This window comes from Mustela nivalis (assembly GCF_964662115.1).
Source record: "Mustela nivalis genome assembly, chromosome: 15".
NCBI lineage: Eukaryota > Metazoa > Chordata > Mammalia > Carnivora > Mustelidae > Mustela > Mustela nivalis.
The window spans coordinates 15,738,434-15,759,377 of record NC_139034.1 but is presented as its reverse complement, the minus strand read 5'-3'; the positions used below and the strand labels follow the sequence as shown (position 1 = coordinate 15,759,377).

Here is a 20,944-nt window from a genome sequence, read left to right as displayed (position 1 = left end):
CCACGTATCCACCTGCTTCCAAGAAATGCATCCACTTTCAAGGATATAAATGAGACTGTCTGTTTATATAGAAACGACAACCCTGTCCACCAATGATTTAACCAGTGGTAAGCTCCTAAATGAAACTACACAGATTCTCTCTCCCAAGAATCTAATCACCCAAACTAATAAAACAGTACGGTATTTTCTTATGATGTAAGTATTTCTTTATGGCAGATGAGTAATACAGTTAAATTATACAAATTACTTACCTAATGTGCATCTAAGCTGAGGCTGAAGCCTAATGAAAATTTCATCTCTGACTTCATTCAGACAGGACTCTATCTTTGCAAGTATTTCTGAAGTAAGTTTTTTACAATCTCCATCTAAAAATGAAATAGATTATCAATTTCTTATCAATCTGTCTTTCCACAGAAAATTAAGACATTAGCAAGAATGAAAGTTAATCAGTCAAAAAATTTAGCAGAGACAAAATGAAAACCACAACATTTCCTTAATTCTTACTCCTCTCTCTGTGCTATACCATCCATTGCCCTAATAGTCCCTCAGCCCAGTATCATCAGTCCCAACTGCAGGAGCCAGTATCACTGTGCTTGACTAAAGCTCAGTAAAAGCCTTTCTCATCCAAATAATCACAGGCCTAGCAAGAGAGCAATGCTTTCAGACATTCTCTGAAACAGCTGAAGCTATGCCTTTACATGTGATTTACTAGAGACAACATCTACTCATTTATTTCTATTACTTCACATGAATTTGCTTCATTAAAAACTTGGCAGGCTAGTTATTACACTCCACCTGAATCAGAGTTTTACTAACAATTCTCCTAGTGCTGGATAATTAAGTTGTTTCTTTTTTCACTCTTATAAATACTATCATGACAAATATCTTTTGGACACATACCCATCCATGTTTTTCTTCATTTCTTTAGGATTAAAGTCCTCAAAATAGAATTATTATATCAGAAAAACAGCCCCCATATGTATCTTACTCTAGTAATTCTCTTTTTTTTTTTTTTTTTTTTTTAAGATTTTACTTATTTGTTTGATAGAGATCACAAATAGGCAGAGAGACAGGCAGAGAGAGAGGAGGAAGCAGTCTCCCTGCTGAGCAAAGAGCATACTGCCGGGCTCCATACCAGGACCTCGAGACCATGACCTGAGCCAAAGGCAACGGCTTAACCCACTGAGCCACCCAGGCGCCCCATGACTCTAGTTATTCTTAAGCTACAAAAGATTTCACCAAAATCTCTTACAAATAATTCATATAGCCTGATCATACTGCTGATATGTTTTACTATGAAAATATCTGGATTCTCCTGTAATATGAAGCAATAACCAGAATTTTTCTTTAACCACGCCAAGAAAAAAAAAAAAAAACTTAAAATTAAAAGTCAACTTACTAAATGCAATTACAACCACATTATAAAAAATATAATTAAAAATTAGTATGACAGAATATGTAATATGGGTGAAATAAAGAGAATTAAGAGTACACTTACTGAGTAACATATGAACTGCTGAAACATTTCAATTTCAATTATGGTTCTATTAAAAAATAAAATAAAATGGCTATGCTTTATAAAAAATGTAATTAAAATTAATTCAACATTCAAGTCAAAATTGAACATGAAATATATTCTTCTATAATCATCAACTGAACTGTCACCTAACTCAGTATTGGGTTCCTATAATTACAGAGTACAAGAATACAGTGAAGAAAAGGCAAAAACAAAAATGCTTTAAAAAAAAAAAGAATTTAAAATTTGCAAAAAATTCAATCTCAAAGAAATTCAAGTTAGAACAGTATTTCTTATCTAACAAAATTATAACTTTTAAAATGTTTATACTCAAAAGATGATCTGAGTGCTCTGGGATGTTTTCTTCTACATATGAAAATGATGATCTAACTCTTCAGGAAAGCCACTTACAAAGACTCATTATATTCAAATTTTAATATCCCTTCTAAGATATAATTGGCAATGGATGGATTCAAAGGATATATGGACTATCTGTCATGGTGTTTATTCATAAATGTAAAAATAATAAGCAGCCTGAATGGTCAACAATGGGGAAAAATGTTTAAGAATTATATAAAACACAGCATGACCAAAGACAAGTGGAATAAAGGTGAGGATTCTTATACTACCAGACAGCAATAACCCTGGTAATTAAAATAGTGTGGTGCTGACACAGAGACAGATAAAGTGACCAAAAAAACAAAACTCAGAGTTAAAGAACAGCTGCACACATATATAGAAGACTATGTAACAAAGGTGGCCTGACAAATCAGTTGAAGAAAATGTGGAGTTAGGAGCTAGGAAAAACTGGCTAGGTAATGGGGGAAAAGGGAGATGATTATCACACACAAAAATTAACTTGGGCTGAATTAAAATTCATGTCAGCAACAAATCTTTTTGAGTTTTCAGTGAAAATATGAATTCTGATCTTGGAAAAGGAAAGATTACTTTTAAATGTTAGAAGTATTACTAGCTACAAAAGGAAAGATTAGCAATTTCTGTACATCAAAAGTTATCTTTAAAAAAGTAAATACACAAGATACAATTTAGCAACACACGTGACATAAAGATAGCAACAAAGACAAAGAAGCTCAAATAAGGTAAGACACCAACAGACATTTCACAAAAGAGAAAACATGATCAATTCATGTTTGAAGAGCTGTCCAACCTCTTTAAAATTTGAGAAAGGCAGAGAGGTGGGTGGGGGACAGGTTAAATAGGTGAGGAGACTAGGGAGTACACTTGTGAGGAGTAGCAGGTGCTGTATGAACTGCTGAATCACTATACTGTATACACCTGAACCTATTGTTAACTCTGTGTTAACTGAATTAATATAAAAACAAAATAAAGTAAAATAAAATAAAATAAAATTTGGGAAAGGCAAATCAAGACCATAAACCATTTTACATCATTCAAAAAGCAAAATTGTCCAAGTGTGAAAATAACCAAGGGAGAATATATCAGGAAGATCTCTCACATATTGTTAATTGGAGTAGTGATGGTATCTTGTAAATCTGAACTTAGAGCCTATGATTTACGATATATTTATCTGAGAGAGGGCGAGCAGCGCACACGCATGTAAATGGAGGAGGGGAAGGGGGAGAAAAATCTCAAGCAGACTCTGTGCTGAATGTGGACCCTGACACAAAGCTTCATTCTATGACCCTGAGACGACACCTGCGCCAAAATCAAGTTCAACGCTTAACTGACTGAGCCACCCAGATGCCCCAGAATCTATTATTTGATTCCATTTCTATGGTATACCCAAGAGAAACTCTTAATTTGAGCCCAGGAATAGTCACACTACACTATTTATAAAGGCAAAAACCAACTCAATGATAGGTAAATAAAAATACTGATACATTTACAAAATGGACATCTTTAGCAATGAAAAATAATGAACCACCAATACAAGCAGCTTCATAGATCAATCTTTATAAAAAGAAAATAGAACGGGGCACCTGGATGGCTCAGTCAGTTAAGCAGCGACCTTCAGCTCAGGTTCATGATCATGTAGGTCCTTAAAACCTACGTCAGGCTCAGGGAGTTTGCTTCTCCCTTTCCCTCTGCTATTCCCCCTGCTTAGTCTCTCTAATAAATAAATAAATCTTTAAAAAAAAAAATAAAGGAACGAAGAAAAGGTCCCAGAAGACATTCTGTACAATATCCTTTTTACTAAGTTCAAAACAAACTAAAGTAGGATTATATTGTTTAGTAATACATATGCAAAACAAACAATTTCAAAAAAGAAGAAATGATAAAACACATTTCAGGTTAATAATTACCTTTGGCAGGAGAGATGGGAGATGGGATGGGAAGGAACACATAAGCAGATTAAGTTATCGGAAATATTTTAATTATTTTGGGTTGGGAGGTGGATTCATAGGTATCCCATTTTCTTTCTTTTTTTTTTTGGTATCCCATTTTCTAAGAAAAAAATTATATATATCCCTCATTGTGAATCAAGATTTTGGGTAAGTTGCAGTATAATGAGTTATTTGTGTCTATATATTTTCCACATGTTGAGACAAAACTGTTCAACTTTTTTTTTTAAGATTTTACTTACTTGTCAGAGAGAGCACGCACACACAGGCACGCGGAGTGGCAAGCAAAGGGAGAAGCAGTCTCACTGCTGAGCAAGGAGCATGATGCGGGCCTCAATTCCAGGACCCACGGATCAAGAACTGAGCCAGCAGCCACTTAACCGACTGAGCCACCCCAGCATGCCTAAACATTAACTTCTTTATAAGTAAGAGAGATAAATTATTACCAACCTTTAATTCCATCCAACTGATTGGTGTGCAGAAGTTTATTGGCTTGATCATACTTCATAAACAACTGCCAGAACACAGAGTTCGCATTAGAGCATAGGCCAGTCACAGTATTTTTTAACCCTTCCAAGTGCACCAATGCTGACAGAATACAATCTAACCAACAGAGAGCATTAGCATTTTTCCACTGGACACATAAAGACTGGCAAAGTGATGTACATTTGCTCTCCAATGCCATTTCCAGTTCAGATGCGCATCCTTCATTCTGAGGAGAAATCCCTCCAGTTTCAGAAACATCAACTGTAGCAGGATATTCTTCAGCAGCCATGTCAATACCAGCCTCCAAAATATCATTCTGTTCGAAGGAATCAGCTGTCCTAACTGGGTTCGGTAGACCACTGTGTGGTAAATCAGGTAAGTGAGACGGGGTTTCATCGTATGCTTCTCCATCATGTTTGCTGTTCAAAACTTGTTCACCAACGACATGATTTTTAGTCTTTTTGGTATTTGCTAAAGGAGGTGAATTTTGACAGTTGGTTTCCAAGAACTTCCTTTTTTGAGGCTTATTTGTCGTATGACAATCTTCCAAATCAGGAGAAATTAAGTTACTAAGTGATTTAGAGCCCAAAGGATAGATGCACTAGGAAGAAAAAAGAAAATGATAAAAACTACAAAATATTCAAATAAAGCTCAAGTTTTATACTACAATTTCTATGTCATGAAAAATACATAAAAAATTTTAGCATCAGTACAACTGTACCAATCTAAATTTAAAGGAACTAGAAATAAACCACTATTAAATCAAAATTTTGGCCCCCCAAAGTATAATTTTCCCCAGTTAATTTGAACAATCGAGGGTTTAATCAGATCCACACTAGAGGTAGCTGACAAGGAAAACATACATTCTTCTGTTTTAATAAAAACCTAATGTTGAGTGAGTTAACAAATTTCAACAATTTAAAGAAACATTCTATTATAAGTGTTATTCGTTTGGGGACAGGTATACTGTATAACATTAAAAACCAGAAAAGTATTTTCATTTTCGGGGTGAAGCATTTTCAAATAAAAAAAATATGCATTAGTAATTTGTGTTTAATTTTAAAACTGAGTATTAACCTGAGAGCACGTAAGTGTTATCAATTTTACATCCTTACTGGATCTAAGAGTCAAACTGGCTGAATTTTAACAACTTCATCAAATCTTATTATGTATTAAAACAACTTCAGCCAAATATCACAAGTGTACACAAATGACCAAAATAACCAATTTTCCCCAAGTTTGAAACATAGGAAAATATTTTAAAAAACAAATCTAATATACTATGTGTCCTCATTTAAAATAAATGCCTACTTCTACACAAACATGGTAACTGCTACTTTGATGGCCTCTTATGAACTAAAGTACTACTCCTCCTGCTACTCATGTCCTGGTACTGTCAGTCCTGTGCTGCACCACTCTTGGCTTAGCCACGGGACCAGCTATGATGGGATGCTCACAAGCACAATGCATGTGGAATCCTGATAAGCACAGGCGCATTAGGCTAGTTTTTTGGAGCCTTCCTTCTGGAACACTCCTTGAAGGTCCCATCCATCATACTGTGAGGAGCCCAATCAGCCTCACGGAGAGACCCTCATGGAAAAGAACTGAGATCCTGGCCGACTGCCTGAGCAGAGTTCCCAGTTTGTAGCTAGCACCAACTGCCAGCTATGCGGACATTTTGGGCTTCCTGGCTGACAGCAGGTGATGTATAAGAATTACCTGCACAACCCACAGAATCATGAGGAATACTAAGTCAAGCCATTAAGCTTTTTTTAGTCACTAGGTTGTAAGCAACAGATACTGAAATGCACTAAGTCCTCTTTACAAGTACAGCTTCTTCTATACAAATGAACACTATGCTCGTAATATTGTACTTATGATATTCTTTAGTTTAATAGATAGTTCTGGATTCTTCTGTTACCAACTAGGAATGCACTCACCAATTAACAACTTGACCCTCAACTTTATACCCTGAGATTATTTCCTAAATCCTACCAATGTCAGAAAATAGAGGACACTTTAAAACAGCAATAATTTTGTACTCATAGTCATAGACAGGTATATACTCCAAAAATATGAAAGCATGACCTCAAAGAGATATTTGCACACCCGTATCCACTGCAACATAATTCACAACACCCCAGAGGTGAAAGCAACCTGAATATCCATGAATGGACGAATGGATAAAGAAAATATGGTATATACATACAATGAAATATTATTCAGCTTTAAAAAGTAGGAAATCTGTTCACTGGCTACAACATGTATAAATATTGAGGACATTATACTAAATAAAATAGGTTAGTCACAAAAAGGAAATATGGTATGACTCTACTTATATGAGGTACCTAGAGTAGTCAAATTCATAGAGACCAAAAGTAGAATGGTGGTTCCAAAGTATGGGCGAAGGGGGAAAACAGCTGTTATTCAGTGGGTACAAAATTTGAGTTTTTCATGATGAAAAGTTCAAGAGGTCTGTTGCATAATAATGTGAATACACCTAACACACCGAACTGTACTTACAAATGATTAATATGGTGAATGTCATGCCCCCCCTTTTTTTTTTACAATTAAAAACTTTTTAAAAAACAGAAACATAAAAAAGCTTTACTGATCTCAGAGTCAAGATCATGATGCGCATATCCTACCAGCACCCCTACTTAATTAAAATCAATAAACAATAATGGGCCCTGGAGCTGCAAAATTTAGTGGTCTCGATGGTTTTCTCCTACATTATTTGCAAATGTCTGAACTAACCTTTCTATCGATAATTTGTGCTCCAGTCATAGGGCCAGTTTAAAGTACAATTTGTCCTTGTCCCATTTTATCCCTCTTATAACTCAGTGCTTTCAGATTTTTATCTCTTTATACCTCGACTTTAGTTTCCACTTTATATTTATAATGAACATGCCATTTCTGTTACTTGAAGTTTAGCTTATCTTTAAAAAAAGGAAAATCATAAATGATACTACATAGAGTATTAATTTTTCCATCTAGCCCAACCATGCAAGAGCATTTAAAATCTTAGGCTGAAAAAATTTAATGCTCCCTCTTTCACTGATTTTTTTGAGCAGCTTAAATACATTCCTGTTTTCCTAAAAAAGCAGAAAAAGGAAAACACTGCACATTACCTTGTATTTGGAAAATTATCTATAAGGTATGCCAAAAACAAACTATAAAAATACTTACAAAAAATAAATAGTTGACATTCATTTTATAAATGAAGAAAACGAGGAAAATGAATGTTTTCTCTGACGACTTAACTAAAGACTTAAGAGCCTTATAAATTTCATGCTTTAAAAAAAAACCTAAGTAAATGTTCCAATAAAAGACAATGGAATACTCAAGAAAAAAAAAGAGAGAGAGAGATAAAACTCCCTACAGTTTGAAAAAACTTGAATTTCAATTTATTAATTTGGAAGCAGAATTTGAATCTTAGTGCTTTTTTCAAATCAAGAAACTTCTGATTATGAAGTAATTATGTGATTCTTTGCAATTTGGCAAGTGATAGCAGAATGTTCAGTAGACTTAAAATTTTATAATAAAAATATTAACAAATTAACAAACTGATTCAAAGGTCTTAAAGACCAGGGATCAGCAAACTTTACCTATAAAAGGCCAGATAAGTGGGCTAGTCCAGGTCTCTGTTGTAACTACTTAAGTCTGCCACTATAATACAAAAGCAGTCATTGACAATGCAAAAATGATTATGTATGGCTACATTCTAATAACACTTTTTTTTGGATACTGAAATTTGAAATTCATGTAATTTTAATATATTACAAAATAGCATTCTTTTCATTTTTGCCTAGTAATTTAAAATTTTAACTAACAGGGTGCCTGGCTCAGTCATCAAGCTTCTGTCTTCAGCTCAGGTCATAATCCCAGGGTGCTGAAATCCAGCCACACATCAGGCTCTCTGCTCAGCAGGAGGCCTGCTTCTTCCTCTCCCACTTCCCCCAGCTTGTGCTCCCTCTCTTGCTGTCTCTGTCAAATAAATAAAATCTTTAAAAATAAATAATCAAATAAAAACATAACTATTGTTCTCAGGCTGTGAGTGTCAGAGTTTGCTGACTCCTGGTGTAAACCAATCTACTTCATAAAATACATGGGGCTCTTACTGAATAGAACACTTCCTAAAAATTAGATAAAAAATTACAGTACTTTTTTTTTAATCTGCAAGCATATACTTAAAATTCTTGGTTATTTATTTTTTTCCTCATCACTTTAAAAAAAAAATGCTTCCAAAACTAAAAATGCAAATAATACCTCTAACTTTAATAGCTAAAAGCTAATGCCCTAAGGACAGAGACTTCTTTATTATGGCAGTCCATGGTGGAAAAACTCTACTGAAATACTATACATTGCTTGGAAGAGGGGAAAATATAATGTGTGTTTTTTTTTTTTTTTTTCTAGAAAGATTTCTCTTTCCTATCGTTACCATTCTACAACTTTGGTCTGAGCTAAAGAGTAAACACCCTATACAGTCCGCTGTTAGGATAAGCTGTTAAAACATCCTAACATCAAGCCCTCTTGCTGTTGGAGAGAGCCCACTGCCTGCTTCAAGGGTAACTCTTCAGCAATTCTGTGACACTTTCTCCCTCTCCACCGGATATAATCAGCGTACAAACATGCTGTTATTTTTTCCAACTTAAAAATTTCCTCCTCCAGGTACCACCTCACATCTGTATTTGTCAGTTCTTCCTCTCTAATTTTCTGTAACTCACTCCAACCAAGCTTTCCTTTATCACTAACACTTTAGCCAAAATATTCTCATCAAGGTTCTCAACGACACTCACAACACTCTTCCCAGTGGTGAACTGAGTCGTCATTCTCCTTGAGCTGAAAGTAAATAATTTGACTTACAGAACAAAATACTCTTCCCTTTCTGGGTATATTCCTACCTCACTGTCCAATTCTTCTCTTACTCCTTTCCTGGTTCCACTTCATCTCCCCAATCTCTTAATGAAGGAGTGTAACAGGGCTTAGTCCTTGGATTGCCACCAATACTTTTAGATAAACTTATCCCCTTTCATGGTTCAATTATCTACAGGCTGATGACTCCCAAATTACCTCTCTCTAACCTCACTCTCTACCTAATACCAGACACATAGATCCAACCACTTATTCCATATACCCTCAAGTACCAGATGGCTGTCTCAAGCTTGACTGGTCCTGGCCTATCTTCCCCCCAAATCTTCCTCTTCCCAAAGTCTTTCTCATCTTAGTAAAAGGCAACGCCACTCTTCCAATTATGCAAGCCAAAAATCTGGAAATCATTCTTGATTCCCTGCTCTCCTACTTTGCATCCCAATCTTTCAGCAAATCCTCTTTGGCTCTACTTGCAAATTACATAGATAATTCAACCACATCTTATCACCTTAGCCACTATTTGCTCCCCAAGGAATATTCTAAGTGTCTTTCAACTAGTCAGCCTACTTCAGGTCCTGCCCATCATATATATTTTCAAGAGAGAAGCCACAGTGAACCTTTTAACATTTAAATCAGAATATGAATCTCCCTGCTATGGCTCTTCATTTCAGCCACAGTAAAAGCCAATGACTTTACAATAGCCTCTTAAACTCTACTTGGTCCAGACCCCTCCCCCATTATTTTTCTAACCCATCTTCTATTACTCCGCTTTACTTAACTCAGATCCAGCTCTGCTAGTTTCCTTGCAGTAGAACAAACACGCACAGGCAACCTTTACTGGCTCAGGGCCTAGTACCTGCTACTCTCCCTGTCTGGAATGCTTGTCTATCTGAAATTCAAATGGCTTGTTTTTCATCCCTTTCAGGTTTCTGTTCAAATGTCACTTTCTCAATGAAGAGATCCCCTTCACCACTCCATTTAAATTGCTAACTACCCACTCCCTAACACTCCAGTCCCTGGGCTTTATTTTTCATTACCTCATACACAAAAAAATGTAACTTCCTTACTGATTTTTCCTCCCTCTAGAACATACCCATCTTTAAAAAAAAAAAAAAAAGATTTTATTTATTTATTTGGCAGAGAGAGAGAAAGCACACATACAAGCACAAATACAAGCAGGAAGGAGTGGCAGGCAGAGGGAAAGAGAGAAGCAGGCTCCCCGCTGAGCAGAGAGGTGGACCTGGAACTCCATCTCAGGACCATGCCTAAGCCTAAGGCACATACTTAACTAACTGAGCCACCCAGGTGTTCCCATAACCACCTTCTTGAGGATAAGGTATTTTTTGCTTTATACATCCTAGCCTTTGGAACATTGCCAACATGGTGACACTCAAAAAAAAAAACTTTATTGAACAAATTCAAAAAGAAACTTATTTCTATTTGCAGGAAGCCTGGGATTTTCTTCAAGTTACACTCAGGATAAGTATTTATCACTATCAGTGTTCATTTACTTTAGTATTTTGCAAACCGGGCCAATCATCAGACTCATCCCTAAGAGTTACAAGACTATATAATTCTGGGTTAAGTCTACTGAACTGGCATCTGAGGGTGATACCCAAAAATATTTTAAAATTACTCCACGTGATTCTGATGAACTGCGAGTTTACTTGGAATGAAACATACCTGAAATTACAAGACTATATTCCAATTACAGTTCTGCAAAATTTAGGAAGATCTTATGATCCTCAACTCTGATTTCTTATTCATAATGGAAATATCTACTACTTCGCAAAGTTTTGAGAACTAAACATACATATAAAAGTTTCATAAACTGTCAAATAAAATAAAATGGGGAGTACTATGAAGTTTAATGAGCTCCTATATAAAAGTTGTGTCACTGTGGGTGCCTGGGTGGCTCCGTCAGTTTAGTGACTTCAGGTTAGGTCATAATGTTGGGTTCCTGGAATCTGAGCCCTGAGTAGGGACTCCCTGATCAGCAGGGAGTCCACTCCCCCCCCCACCTTGTGCTCTCTCTTGCACATGCATACTCTCTCTCACTCTCAAAATTTTTTTTATAATTTGTAGCACTGGATACACTGGATATTTACATTCTTAAATATATAATATTTGGAGATTAATAACTTTTCCAGTAAGTTCCAAAGTTTATAAATCAAAGTGATGAAAGGATAACCACTAAATACCAACAACTAACAAGGACCCCAACAAGGTTAAAAAAAATCCATCTTGAAATGTATTTTCTCTTCTCACAAGTCTAATAAAAACAAGTATCTTCATGCAATAATTCAGGGAAAATAACAAAATACTTAGAACTGTATACTAGACAGATCTAGACACTCTGGTTATCTATGTATTGAAAATGTACAGACTAAAAAATACACAGTGAGTACAAATTTAAACACTGAAGAAAAAAGCAAAAAGCTAAAACCTTAATACTATCTAAGATGAATACTTTACCTGCAGATCCTCACACAAAAAGATAGATTCTTGGAAACTAATTCGGTAAGTCTTTAAGGCTTTTAACTTTCCCTTCTCTCTACAAGCAGGGCAATACCCATCTGACGGGACTTTAGCTGAATCATAATTCTAAAAAAGAAATAAAGTAAATTAAAATATAGACATTCCTAGGTTGTATCAAATTACAAAAAGTTATATGGAAAAGTAACCCAGAAAAAAAATACAATTTTCACCTGCAAGTGTCCTGGCTAGATATTTTAAACATGGCAAATAAAAGAAATGCATATATGCTTTAAATACAACTATTATTCCAAAAAGAATATATTACAGTTTTAAATATTAACTTTTACGTTTAAAAAATAGCATCAGTTTTATTTGCAAGGAAAAAAGTAATGTCAGCTGCCAGGGAAAATATATGTTTCATATTTTCAGAGAATAAACCACAAGGTCTATGTTTTATTTCTACTTTCACATATCAATAAAACACAGAGAGGTAAATACATTAAAATAATCTTTCGCCATTGCTGTAAGATTTCCGTGGAAGATATAGTTTTTTAAAAGTTAATTGGTAAAATTAAAACCGAATTTCAGTCTCAAAAAAGGAGGAAAAAACCAACTTTGCACTGAGGCAAAAAATAAGTTCACTAACTTTTCCCAAATACCCCACCATGTGGAGTGAAGATATCCCTATATCAGTCCCTGGTCCAATCACTGGCAAACCATTTCCAATCTTCGGGGAATCCATCATTCCGAGTCATTGGCTAATTTATGTCACTTGAAACATGTCAATATCACTAAGGATTTTTCAATGAACCCTGGAAAAAAAAAAGTCAATAGACAATTAAATAAAAGTCCTATTTACTTAGCAAAAGAGCTATGCTATCTTATAAGATGCATATATATTAAGTATGTTTTGAAACTGTATGTCCCAAAATAAACATATTCTAAAATTTTAAGCTTGAAGCAAAAACAAATTACCTATATTTACTTATAATCCTAGTAAATTTGTTGGAAGAGGGCAAATTGGCAACAGGACCAAGTTTGACTCATTCATAAGCAAATTAATTAAAACTTGTAATAGAAATAAGCTATTATTTAAATAACAAATTATACTGACCAGAGTTTAAAAACCTAGGTTTTTAGGGTCTATGCATAATCTGAAACAAGCATGTCAGCATCATTCTAAGAATACATTGTACAGACGCCAGATCTATTATGCCATCGCTTGACAGTGACAAAAGAACCCAATACATTTTTTACTGCTTGACCACCAAGGCCATCAAGAGAATTATGCTATTTTTAAAAAATTCCCAACAATATGTTGCTATTTTATAATACACTATATCACACAAAAATATAAACACTATCATAGTACAAATTACACATGTAACAAGCTTGTTTTGAGTTTAAGTCCATAGAACAGAATCATACTCAGTAAAGTCAAAATTATAACTCTGGAGCTCAGTACAAGGGAAAATTAATTATTAAGAGTAGTTTAGATATGGATTTAAAATACAGGGAAACCAGATACAAAAGACCTTAAAGCAGAGTAAATCACCACTTAGTAGGGATGCTGTAAAATAACTTCAAGCAAAAGTCTTTCCCAATCTATGAATCTCTAGGACAACCACCTCCTGGGAAACTGTGGCTTACAGGTTCACTTTAAAAACCAGTTATGCTATTCCATTCTAGATGTATAAACTTTACACATCTTTTAACCCATGAAATAATTTCAAAAATAAAAATGCTTCTAAGAAAAGTGTAAGTGAATCTCAAAGTCCTGAAGAATTATTGCTAAGGCAGGATTTCTGAACTACAGCACTACAGACATTTTGGACAGGACAATTCGTTTTGAGGACTGTCTTGCACACTGTAGGATGTTTAGCAGCATCGCTGACTTCTACCTACTCAGTGAGTGAGTGCCAAGGGCACAACCCAGCCGTGAGAACCAAAAGTCTCCAGACATTGCCAAGTGACCAGGGGAAGCAAAACAGCCTCACTGAGAACCACTGCTTTTTGCCTTTTTTTTTTTGACAAAAATAAGCCTGATAAGTTTTCCTTCTTCAGCTCCTCAAAGACAACACCGAATTTCTTATTTTGGGCTGGCTCTATTTATAATATACTTACAAAAGAGAACTACACAGGAAAGAGTCAAACTGCTTATGGTTCCAGAGTAGCTAAAAGCATGGGCTTTACAACTGCACATGTGGGTTCAGACATTTTTAACACTGCTTTGTACTAAGAATTAAATACAACAATACATGTAAAATGCTTAGCACCTGAGCAGACAGTAAATTTTAACTACTACAGTGCTAATTTTATACTTCACTCTATGTACACAATAGGCTGCACATCTTGTATTACTCTGCAGGATTCTCAAAAGAAAAACTGGTGCCCTATATAACCTGAGTAAGATGTTTTTGATGACAATTTCCATCCGCGGGGGGGGGGGGGGGGGGGGGGGGATCTAAAAAACTTTCTTGGCCTGGTTTTTTTTTTTTCTCTTTCTATTATGTAAGTAAAACATAAGCCTTCAAATCTGCCCCTGATCCTGATCCCAGGAGCCAACATTTCAGTGGGAAAAGCAGATAGGTTGGTGATGGAAATTCAAATATGCAAAACCCCACAAAAGAAAATTCATTAAAAAAAAAAAAAAAATACCAGAGGGGAGCTATCCAGGTCTTTCAAAAAACAATTAACTTTGTTTTCTATACAAACCCTGGGGTGATTCTTACAATTTGCCTTCAACGCTCATCTTCATTGTTCTCCCTACCCACAGAACCTGCTCCTTTTTATTGTATCTGACCTATATTTTGGTGTCTTCATCTTTCCAAACACACACCCAAGAAAATTTGAGTGGTCCTCGAAATTTTCCCTTCCCACTTCTTCATGCAGTAAAAGTCACCAAATTCTGTGGACAGTTCTTTGGAAGCCTCAAGTCCCCACCTCTCCATCCCATCTCAATTCTGTAACACTGCCGAAGTGACGCTTGTCCAAAATGAGTTTTAAGCTGAGACAGCTCAGCCTTAAAATCACCTGTTTACTCTAACCGGATTACAGGAAAGTCCAAACACCTCAGTACGGACCTGAAAGTAGTGTATGACCTAAAGCTCACTATACTTGAGACCAACCTGGCTTTCCAATCGTACCCTCCTCTACTCCACTTCACCCTCAGCACCTTTCTTCTGACGCCCTCTTTTCAGTACTTCTGGGAGTCACTGATACTCCCGGACCCCGAATGTGATTTACTTAGCCCCACACGAACGCAGTTACAGCACAATGAATGTGTAAAGGTTGCCCTGGGAATGACGAAAAATACGCAGTTAAGCTTGTTTCACAGTCCCGCATGCACGGTGGGGAAACCCACAGAACCAGCGGCTCCGAGAAGAGCCTTAAACCCATTTTGAGTTTGCCCTCCAAGACCAAGGGGGCTCAGCACATGAATTACCAAAGGTACGACCAGAGCGAACTTAAAGCCGGGGAATGGGGCGGCTTTGGGTGCCCAGCTCTGCCTGGTTCCAAACCCAGCCCTCCAGAATCACAGACGCCCAGGACCAAGACATCTCAGGTTGAAAACCCGAGGTGCTGCAGGATTCCGTTAACCCTCTCCACCTCCGAGCTCTTTAGAAGAGCGAAAAACAAACGACTCTGGTTTCTCTTCAGTATTTACCTCTCTGAACCAAAACGAATGAGTAACCCTATCTCCACACCTCAATCACCAAGCCTCCCACCCGAGCCCAGTCCCAGCCCCCCTTCCTCTCCCAGCATAGTCCACCTTTCTGCGCACCGACTATCCCAACAGCACTGTCTTTTCCCCCAGCGCAGTCCGCCTTCCCGATTTCAGGAGCCAGAGAAAACGACACTCCCTTCTCCCTTACCTGCCGCGTGCACTCCCCTTGCTCGCACCGGGTCGGTCCGAACTCCTGTTCCAGATTGGGTCCACACACCACCGTGCAACGTTCAACCCACGTTCCCCTCGACCCGCTCCTCCCCCACCGGCCTCTCCGCTGGAAAAGCAGCTTCCGGTTTGGGTCCGCAGCAAAAGAGTTCCCCTTCCTGCTCCGCGCGGAGCCTGAAAGTACGTCAACGTGGTGGGGAAGGCGAGAACCAGAGCACTTCCGGACGGCCTCTGCAGAGGCGTGGCTGTCCGCCCGGAGTCGCAGCCGCAGTTTCAGCAGCGGCGACGGCTAGGGGCGGGGCCGGTGGCTGCCGAGCCCGGCATCTGTGAGTGGCTGGGTGTGGGGAGGCGACGTTTCTGGAAGCTGCTGGAAAGCGCTCGAGTGGCGGAGGTGACGCCGACGGGCAGGGGGTGGGGCGTGATTAAACTAGTGCGCGTCCGGCAGCGGAGGGATTAGGCTGAGGGAAGAGACTGGCTTGCGCAGCGTTGCGCCCTAGCCCGCGGGATCCCGGGTCGGAAGTTGACGCGGCGGAGAGTGACCTGGGCGGGTGGGTCAGGGAAGGGTTCAGTGGCCTGCACAGGCGGAGGATGCAATGGAGCCTGTCGGACGTAGCGTCTCTGCAGCGCTGCGGCTTCCACGACGATTGTGGGTCGCGCAAGGCCCCGTAGTCCGCTCTTTTAAAGCCTCGGTGAGAGCCGAGCAGTCACAGAGTGTGTGTTCACAAAGGGTCACCACACGCGGAGCTGCCCCCTCCCTGTCTCCCTAAACCCCATCTTCGAGGCCAGGGGCTTTTCTGCCAGGATTCGGGGGGTGTTTCTCCTCCTTCCTTCCCTCCCTCCCAGATCTTCTCACGGTAAGGGGAGTAGCCAAAGCGCAGGGACTTTGCTGTCCACGAGCCGTTCTAAGCAGTCAGCAGCCGATCTGTCCCTGCTGCGCTCGTTTCAGCTGCCCTGCCTTGCTTTAACTTCAGAGAAAAGGGGGAGTTCTCATTTAGTTGATAAGTTTAAGGCTCTGCTTGCTTAGGGAGGTCTTGTGGTTTAAGGGACACCGTGACCGCGTGCGCTATTTCTGAGTTGCATTCTGAATCTTGGGGCAGCATAGTCTCGAAGTCCTTTTGGTCGGTTGGTTCTATGTCCTAGAGTAATATAATATGTAGTTTCGGACCATTTCTTTTTGCAGAGTAACCACCGTTGGCATTTTGGGCTGTGGGGTATTTTTAGTCGTCTCAAAGTCTATAACTATATTCTGGAATAATGCTGGTGATTTTGATAGGGCGGTATAGAGGAAACAAGTCCCATATACCAAAAAATTCCTCAGTAAAAGATTTTAGTTTTACTTAAGGATACGTATAGCCGAGAAATCCAATAGGGAGTTTATTTTGTTCTCCAGACTGGATACCAGGCTGGTTAATGTTTGTTTACCGGTTTTTGTTGTACTCGATTATTAATATACTGGTTTATTTGTTGTAAGATCTAACTAGTTAAGTTTTTTCTTTTTAAATGAATTATGAAAATGCGAGAACCTAGTATTTCCACCTTGAAATAATAGCCAAGCTCAGAGTTTTTCTTGTTCATCGTTGCTATTTCCATTTTTTAGGATGGAATACACTAGATTTTTTTTTTTGTAATAAATGTTTGCTGCATTGTTAACTGCATAAATGGAACAAAATAATTGATTCAGTTAAAATTTTAAGATTGAAAAATCAGTATCGCCAAACTGAACTGTATCAATGAAACGTTTTTGTAAAGTTGATTTACAGTCTTTTAGCGCAAATTTGATTTTTTTTTGCCAGGAAGAAATATCTTAATAGTAATAAACAAAATGGATGTGGGACTTGGGTTGTGGAAAGGAAAGAGGATTTTAGTATATACTGTGTTTTGACTCCCCGCTATTCTTCCTTGTAAAAAGTAGAAAAAGTTCTGCAAGACTTTATAAGATAAAAAGAATGATTATATAGGAGAGTCGATTAGAAGAGGTTGACTAGAAAGTCTCCTTTCGTTTATATTAAAGTAACAGTCCCAAGTTGAAAAAATTCAATGCATTTATGTTTTTTCTTTAGCAATATATTTGGAATGCCTTTTTTTTTATTTACACTGGTCCCAGAAATAGGGCAATTACCTCACAGGAGAGTTAAAGCAGTCTTGTCAGCAGTGTGGGACAGAAGTTTTATTTACCTGTTTTGAATTAAAAACTAACAATCTAATCAAAGGGAGCTTTTATTAGAACAGCTACAATAGGAATATAATGTACAATTAGGATTTTCTGTCTGCCCGTCTTCTTTCCTTCCTTACCATGCTTACCTCCCTTTCCTCCCTTTCTTTCTTTCCTCTCTCCTTTCTTTCCCTTCTTTCTTCTTACAGTGTCAGGTTTTGTCCTGTCTGCTAGGTTGGATGCTGTAATCACAAGCCAAGTCTTCAGCCCAAACCTGGGATGTAAAAGCTGCCTGCTGTGATTGGTTGTTCTGATCTCATCAAAAAGATGAGAGCTAAAGTGACTAACCGTATTTTTAACAGCACCTTTGAGAGTACAGTCTATATAATCTCTTGTTTAATTCCAACATTCAGGAGGCTTTGCAAACCAAAAACTTTTTAAGCTTGGAGATAAAATGCATTTATTTGATAACAAAATATGACCTGAGCAAATGAGAAATTGTATATAATTTTTATCCCATATATTTTGCTGAAGAAATATTATGTTTGATTATGGGGTACTGCCGTTGGCCACTGGTATGGGAGGTGTTACATAATGGTTTGTGTACCTTGAAACATTTTTAAATTTCAAGAAATTATTACTTTTCTTTTTTCTTAAGATTTATTTATTTGTTAGAGCACAAAAGCTTACAAGCTGGGGGAGTGGCAGACAGGGGGAAAAGCAGGCTCTCCAGTGAGCAAGGAGCCTGATGCAGGGACTCCACCCCAGGGTTCTGGGATCAGGACCTGAGCTGAAGGCAGAGGATTAACCAAATGAGCCACCCACACATCACAAGAAATTACTATTTTTAAAACACATCCAGACTCTGGGTTTTGGTTAAGGAATGTGAACCTATATAAATATTTTTGGCAGTACACTTGTGCTAGGCATTTGCATATTTAGAAAATTAAAATAAGACACTTTAGTTCTTGCCCTCAGTGAATTCAGTTGAGATAGGTTAGAAAAAATACATTTATCATATTGTAATATGTGCAGTCACATATTTGTAAGTGTGGCCACATCAAGGCCACACAAGAAATTAGTAGCCTCAGGATTTGAGGTTACTTCGTGCTTTAGACTCTTAAGCTTTAGACCGAACACGACAACCCATTATGTGCCTAAATTTGTTTGTGTTTTCCTCCCACAAAATGAGAAAATTGTATGCATAGAGTAGATATTGGAATGTCTGATTTCTAGTCCTCTTTTGCTGTGTGATCTTACATGAGTCACATAATTTTCAAGGCCTTGGCTTATAGATCTATAAAGTGAGAAGTTTGGAATAGATAGTCACAGTTTCAGTATTCTACCTGCAAATATTTATCCTCAGAACTATGCCTACTTTTTGAAGTGTTTTCTATTAAGAACATGATCCTATTTCATCTCAAGCCTTTTTATTGCCCATCTAAATTTTATGTTTTCCTTTTGGATTAGGTAATACATTCATATGCTTCAAAATTCAAAAGGTAAAAAAGAATATACAGTGAAAAGTTTTACTTCTTTTCCTGCCTCTTAGCCAGCTTGCCTAGGAAGCAAAACCAATGCTAACAGTGTCCTTGTATATTTCTCAAAAAAACTTTCACATGTATATAAGCAAATACTACACATATTTTATTTTTTGCCTTTTTTCACATAGTTGGTACTATGCTGTTTATGTACCTTTTTTTTTTTTTTTCATTAATCTTGGAAGTTCTGTGTCATATAAGGTGGTTCTTTATTCATTTTTATGGCAGCATAATATTCCATCATATGATCTATCACTTCATTAGTCCTCTCCTTTTGGACATTTAGATTTTTTTCTGGTCTTTATTAAAAAGCATTATACAATGAATAACTTGGTACATTCCTCATTTTCCATGTATGTGAATGTCTTTTCTGTAAACAGTGGCATAGCTCTATTGGGTTAGTGACATAATTGATAAAGCCATGTCATTTATATTTTTATGTTATTTAGTTAACAATAACAAAAAATTGATGGCTCAGGGTCTCAATACTATATTCCCAGGTTTCCATCAACTTTGATTTATGTGCTGTCTATGCCAGAATAGTATAGCGGTATAGTGGACTCAATACCCTATTTGATTCTAAAGTTAGCATACAAAATAAATTACTCATCTTAAGGGCTGTTTCTTTCTTTGAGCCATAGATGAAGCAAGTGGATTATGTGTAGAGATCTTGTCCTAAATGAACAAATAAGTGTATATGTAAGTTTATATAAATAAGTATGTAATGTTTAAACACTAAAATCCTGCAGCAGAGCATGATTTTCAACACGAGGCTTATAGGAATGGAGACTAATTGACGTAACAACGTACTTACGTTTTCAGCTCATTCTTGCTTCTGGGCATATATGCATTGACTTCTGTGTAAATTGATATTTTTCTGTTAAACTTCCTTGCCAGGCACACACAGTTACTTTATATGAGATGCAACTTTTATGTATTCCGACTTTACCACTAAGAAAACTAAACCTAAAAGTAAACAGTTGACCCGAATTTGCGTAACGAAGTGGCAGATCTGGGACTAGAACCAATGTCTTCTAATTTCTAATGCAGGGCTTTTTCCAGTATAGCACATTCTCTCATAATTTCGCATGTAGCGATAGCAGTAGATCTGAGAACGGCCATTGGTTAAATACTGCTTTCAGTCCATCTTTGCCTAGGCTCTAGAGCAGCCTAGAGTTCAGAAAGCAGCAGGGTGTTTTTCTGAAGACAAAAGAACATCTATAAGCAATTATTGAAGTAATTACACAACATGTTGATTAGCAATCAGGAAGACTCCAAATCAAAAAATTAAAGCTGATCTGGAGAAACACTCTTCTTTCCTAATTGGAACACAGTGTCATTTGGAGATCAATTTATCAGTCATAAGGACTGGGAGGAAATTGGGATTATTTAGAAACAGTCCGACATTCCCTAGAGTTCATGCCATTTTTAAATTTAGCCAGAAAATCTGAGCAGTCAGAAAAGGAGAAATGATAGAAACAACTGCAAAAGGATGATAAATAGAAGAATGGAGAATACACTGTCAAAACTGTATTCCCCTGAAGCTGGCCTTGTAGCATATAACCACTTCCCTTGCTTTATGACCTTAATTCTGGGGCTCTTCCCTTTTTCCTTGTGTAATTGACTCACCCTTCAAGTGTCAGCCTCAGTTTCTCATGTCAAGCTGTCCACCCTATCTGA

General features: G+C 37.4%; 2 protein-coding genes across 10 annotated transcripts in view; one reads left to right on the top strand and one right to left on the bottom strand.

Annotated features, from left to right (window-relative positions):
- USPL1 (ubiquitin specific peptidase like 1) overlaps window positions 1-15,802 on the bottom strand; it is a 33,866-nt gene extending 18,064 nt beyond the window's left edge. The window contains exons 1-5 of one of the 8 annotated variants that reach the window (XM_082700966.1): window positions 15,552-15,753; window positions 12,323-12,488; window positions 11,674-11,802; window positions 4,291-4,927; window positions 252-365 (exon numbers count right to left, since the gene is read on the bottom strand). In XM_082700966.1, the coding sequence (XP_082557092.1) occupies window positions 252-365; window positions 4,291-4,927; window positions 11,674-11,802; window positions 12,323-12,421 (979 nt within the window). In that variant the 5' untranslated portion in view covers window positions 12,422-12,488; window positions 15,552-15,753. Of the gene's footprint in view, window positions 1-251; window positions 366-1,498; window positions 1,540-4,290; window positions 4,928-11,673; window positions 11,803-12,322; window positions 12,489-15,551 lie in introns of those variants that run through there. The other 7 variants (XM_082700964.1, XM_082700967.1, XM_082700965.1 and 4 more) reach the window with 7 other exon arrangements.
- A 7-nt stretch (window positions 15,803-15,809) lies between these two features.
- Window positions 15,810-20,944, top strand: part of HMGB1 (high mobility group box 1) — a 126,507-nt gene continuing 121,372 nt past the window's right edge. Inside the window, exon 1 of one of the 2 annotated variants that reach the window (XM_082700982.1) lies at window positions 15,810-15,897. The gene's annotated coding sequence lies outside the window, so the exon portion shown is untranslated. Of the gene's footprint in view, window positions 15,963-20,944 lie in introns of both variants that reach the window. The other variant, XM_082700981.1, reaches the window with a different exon arrangement.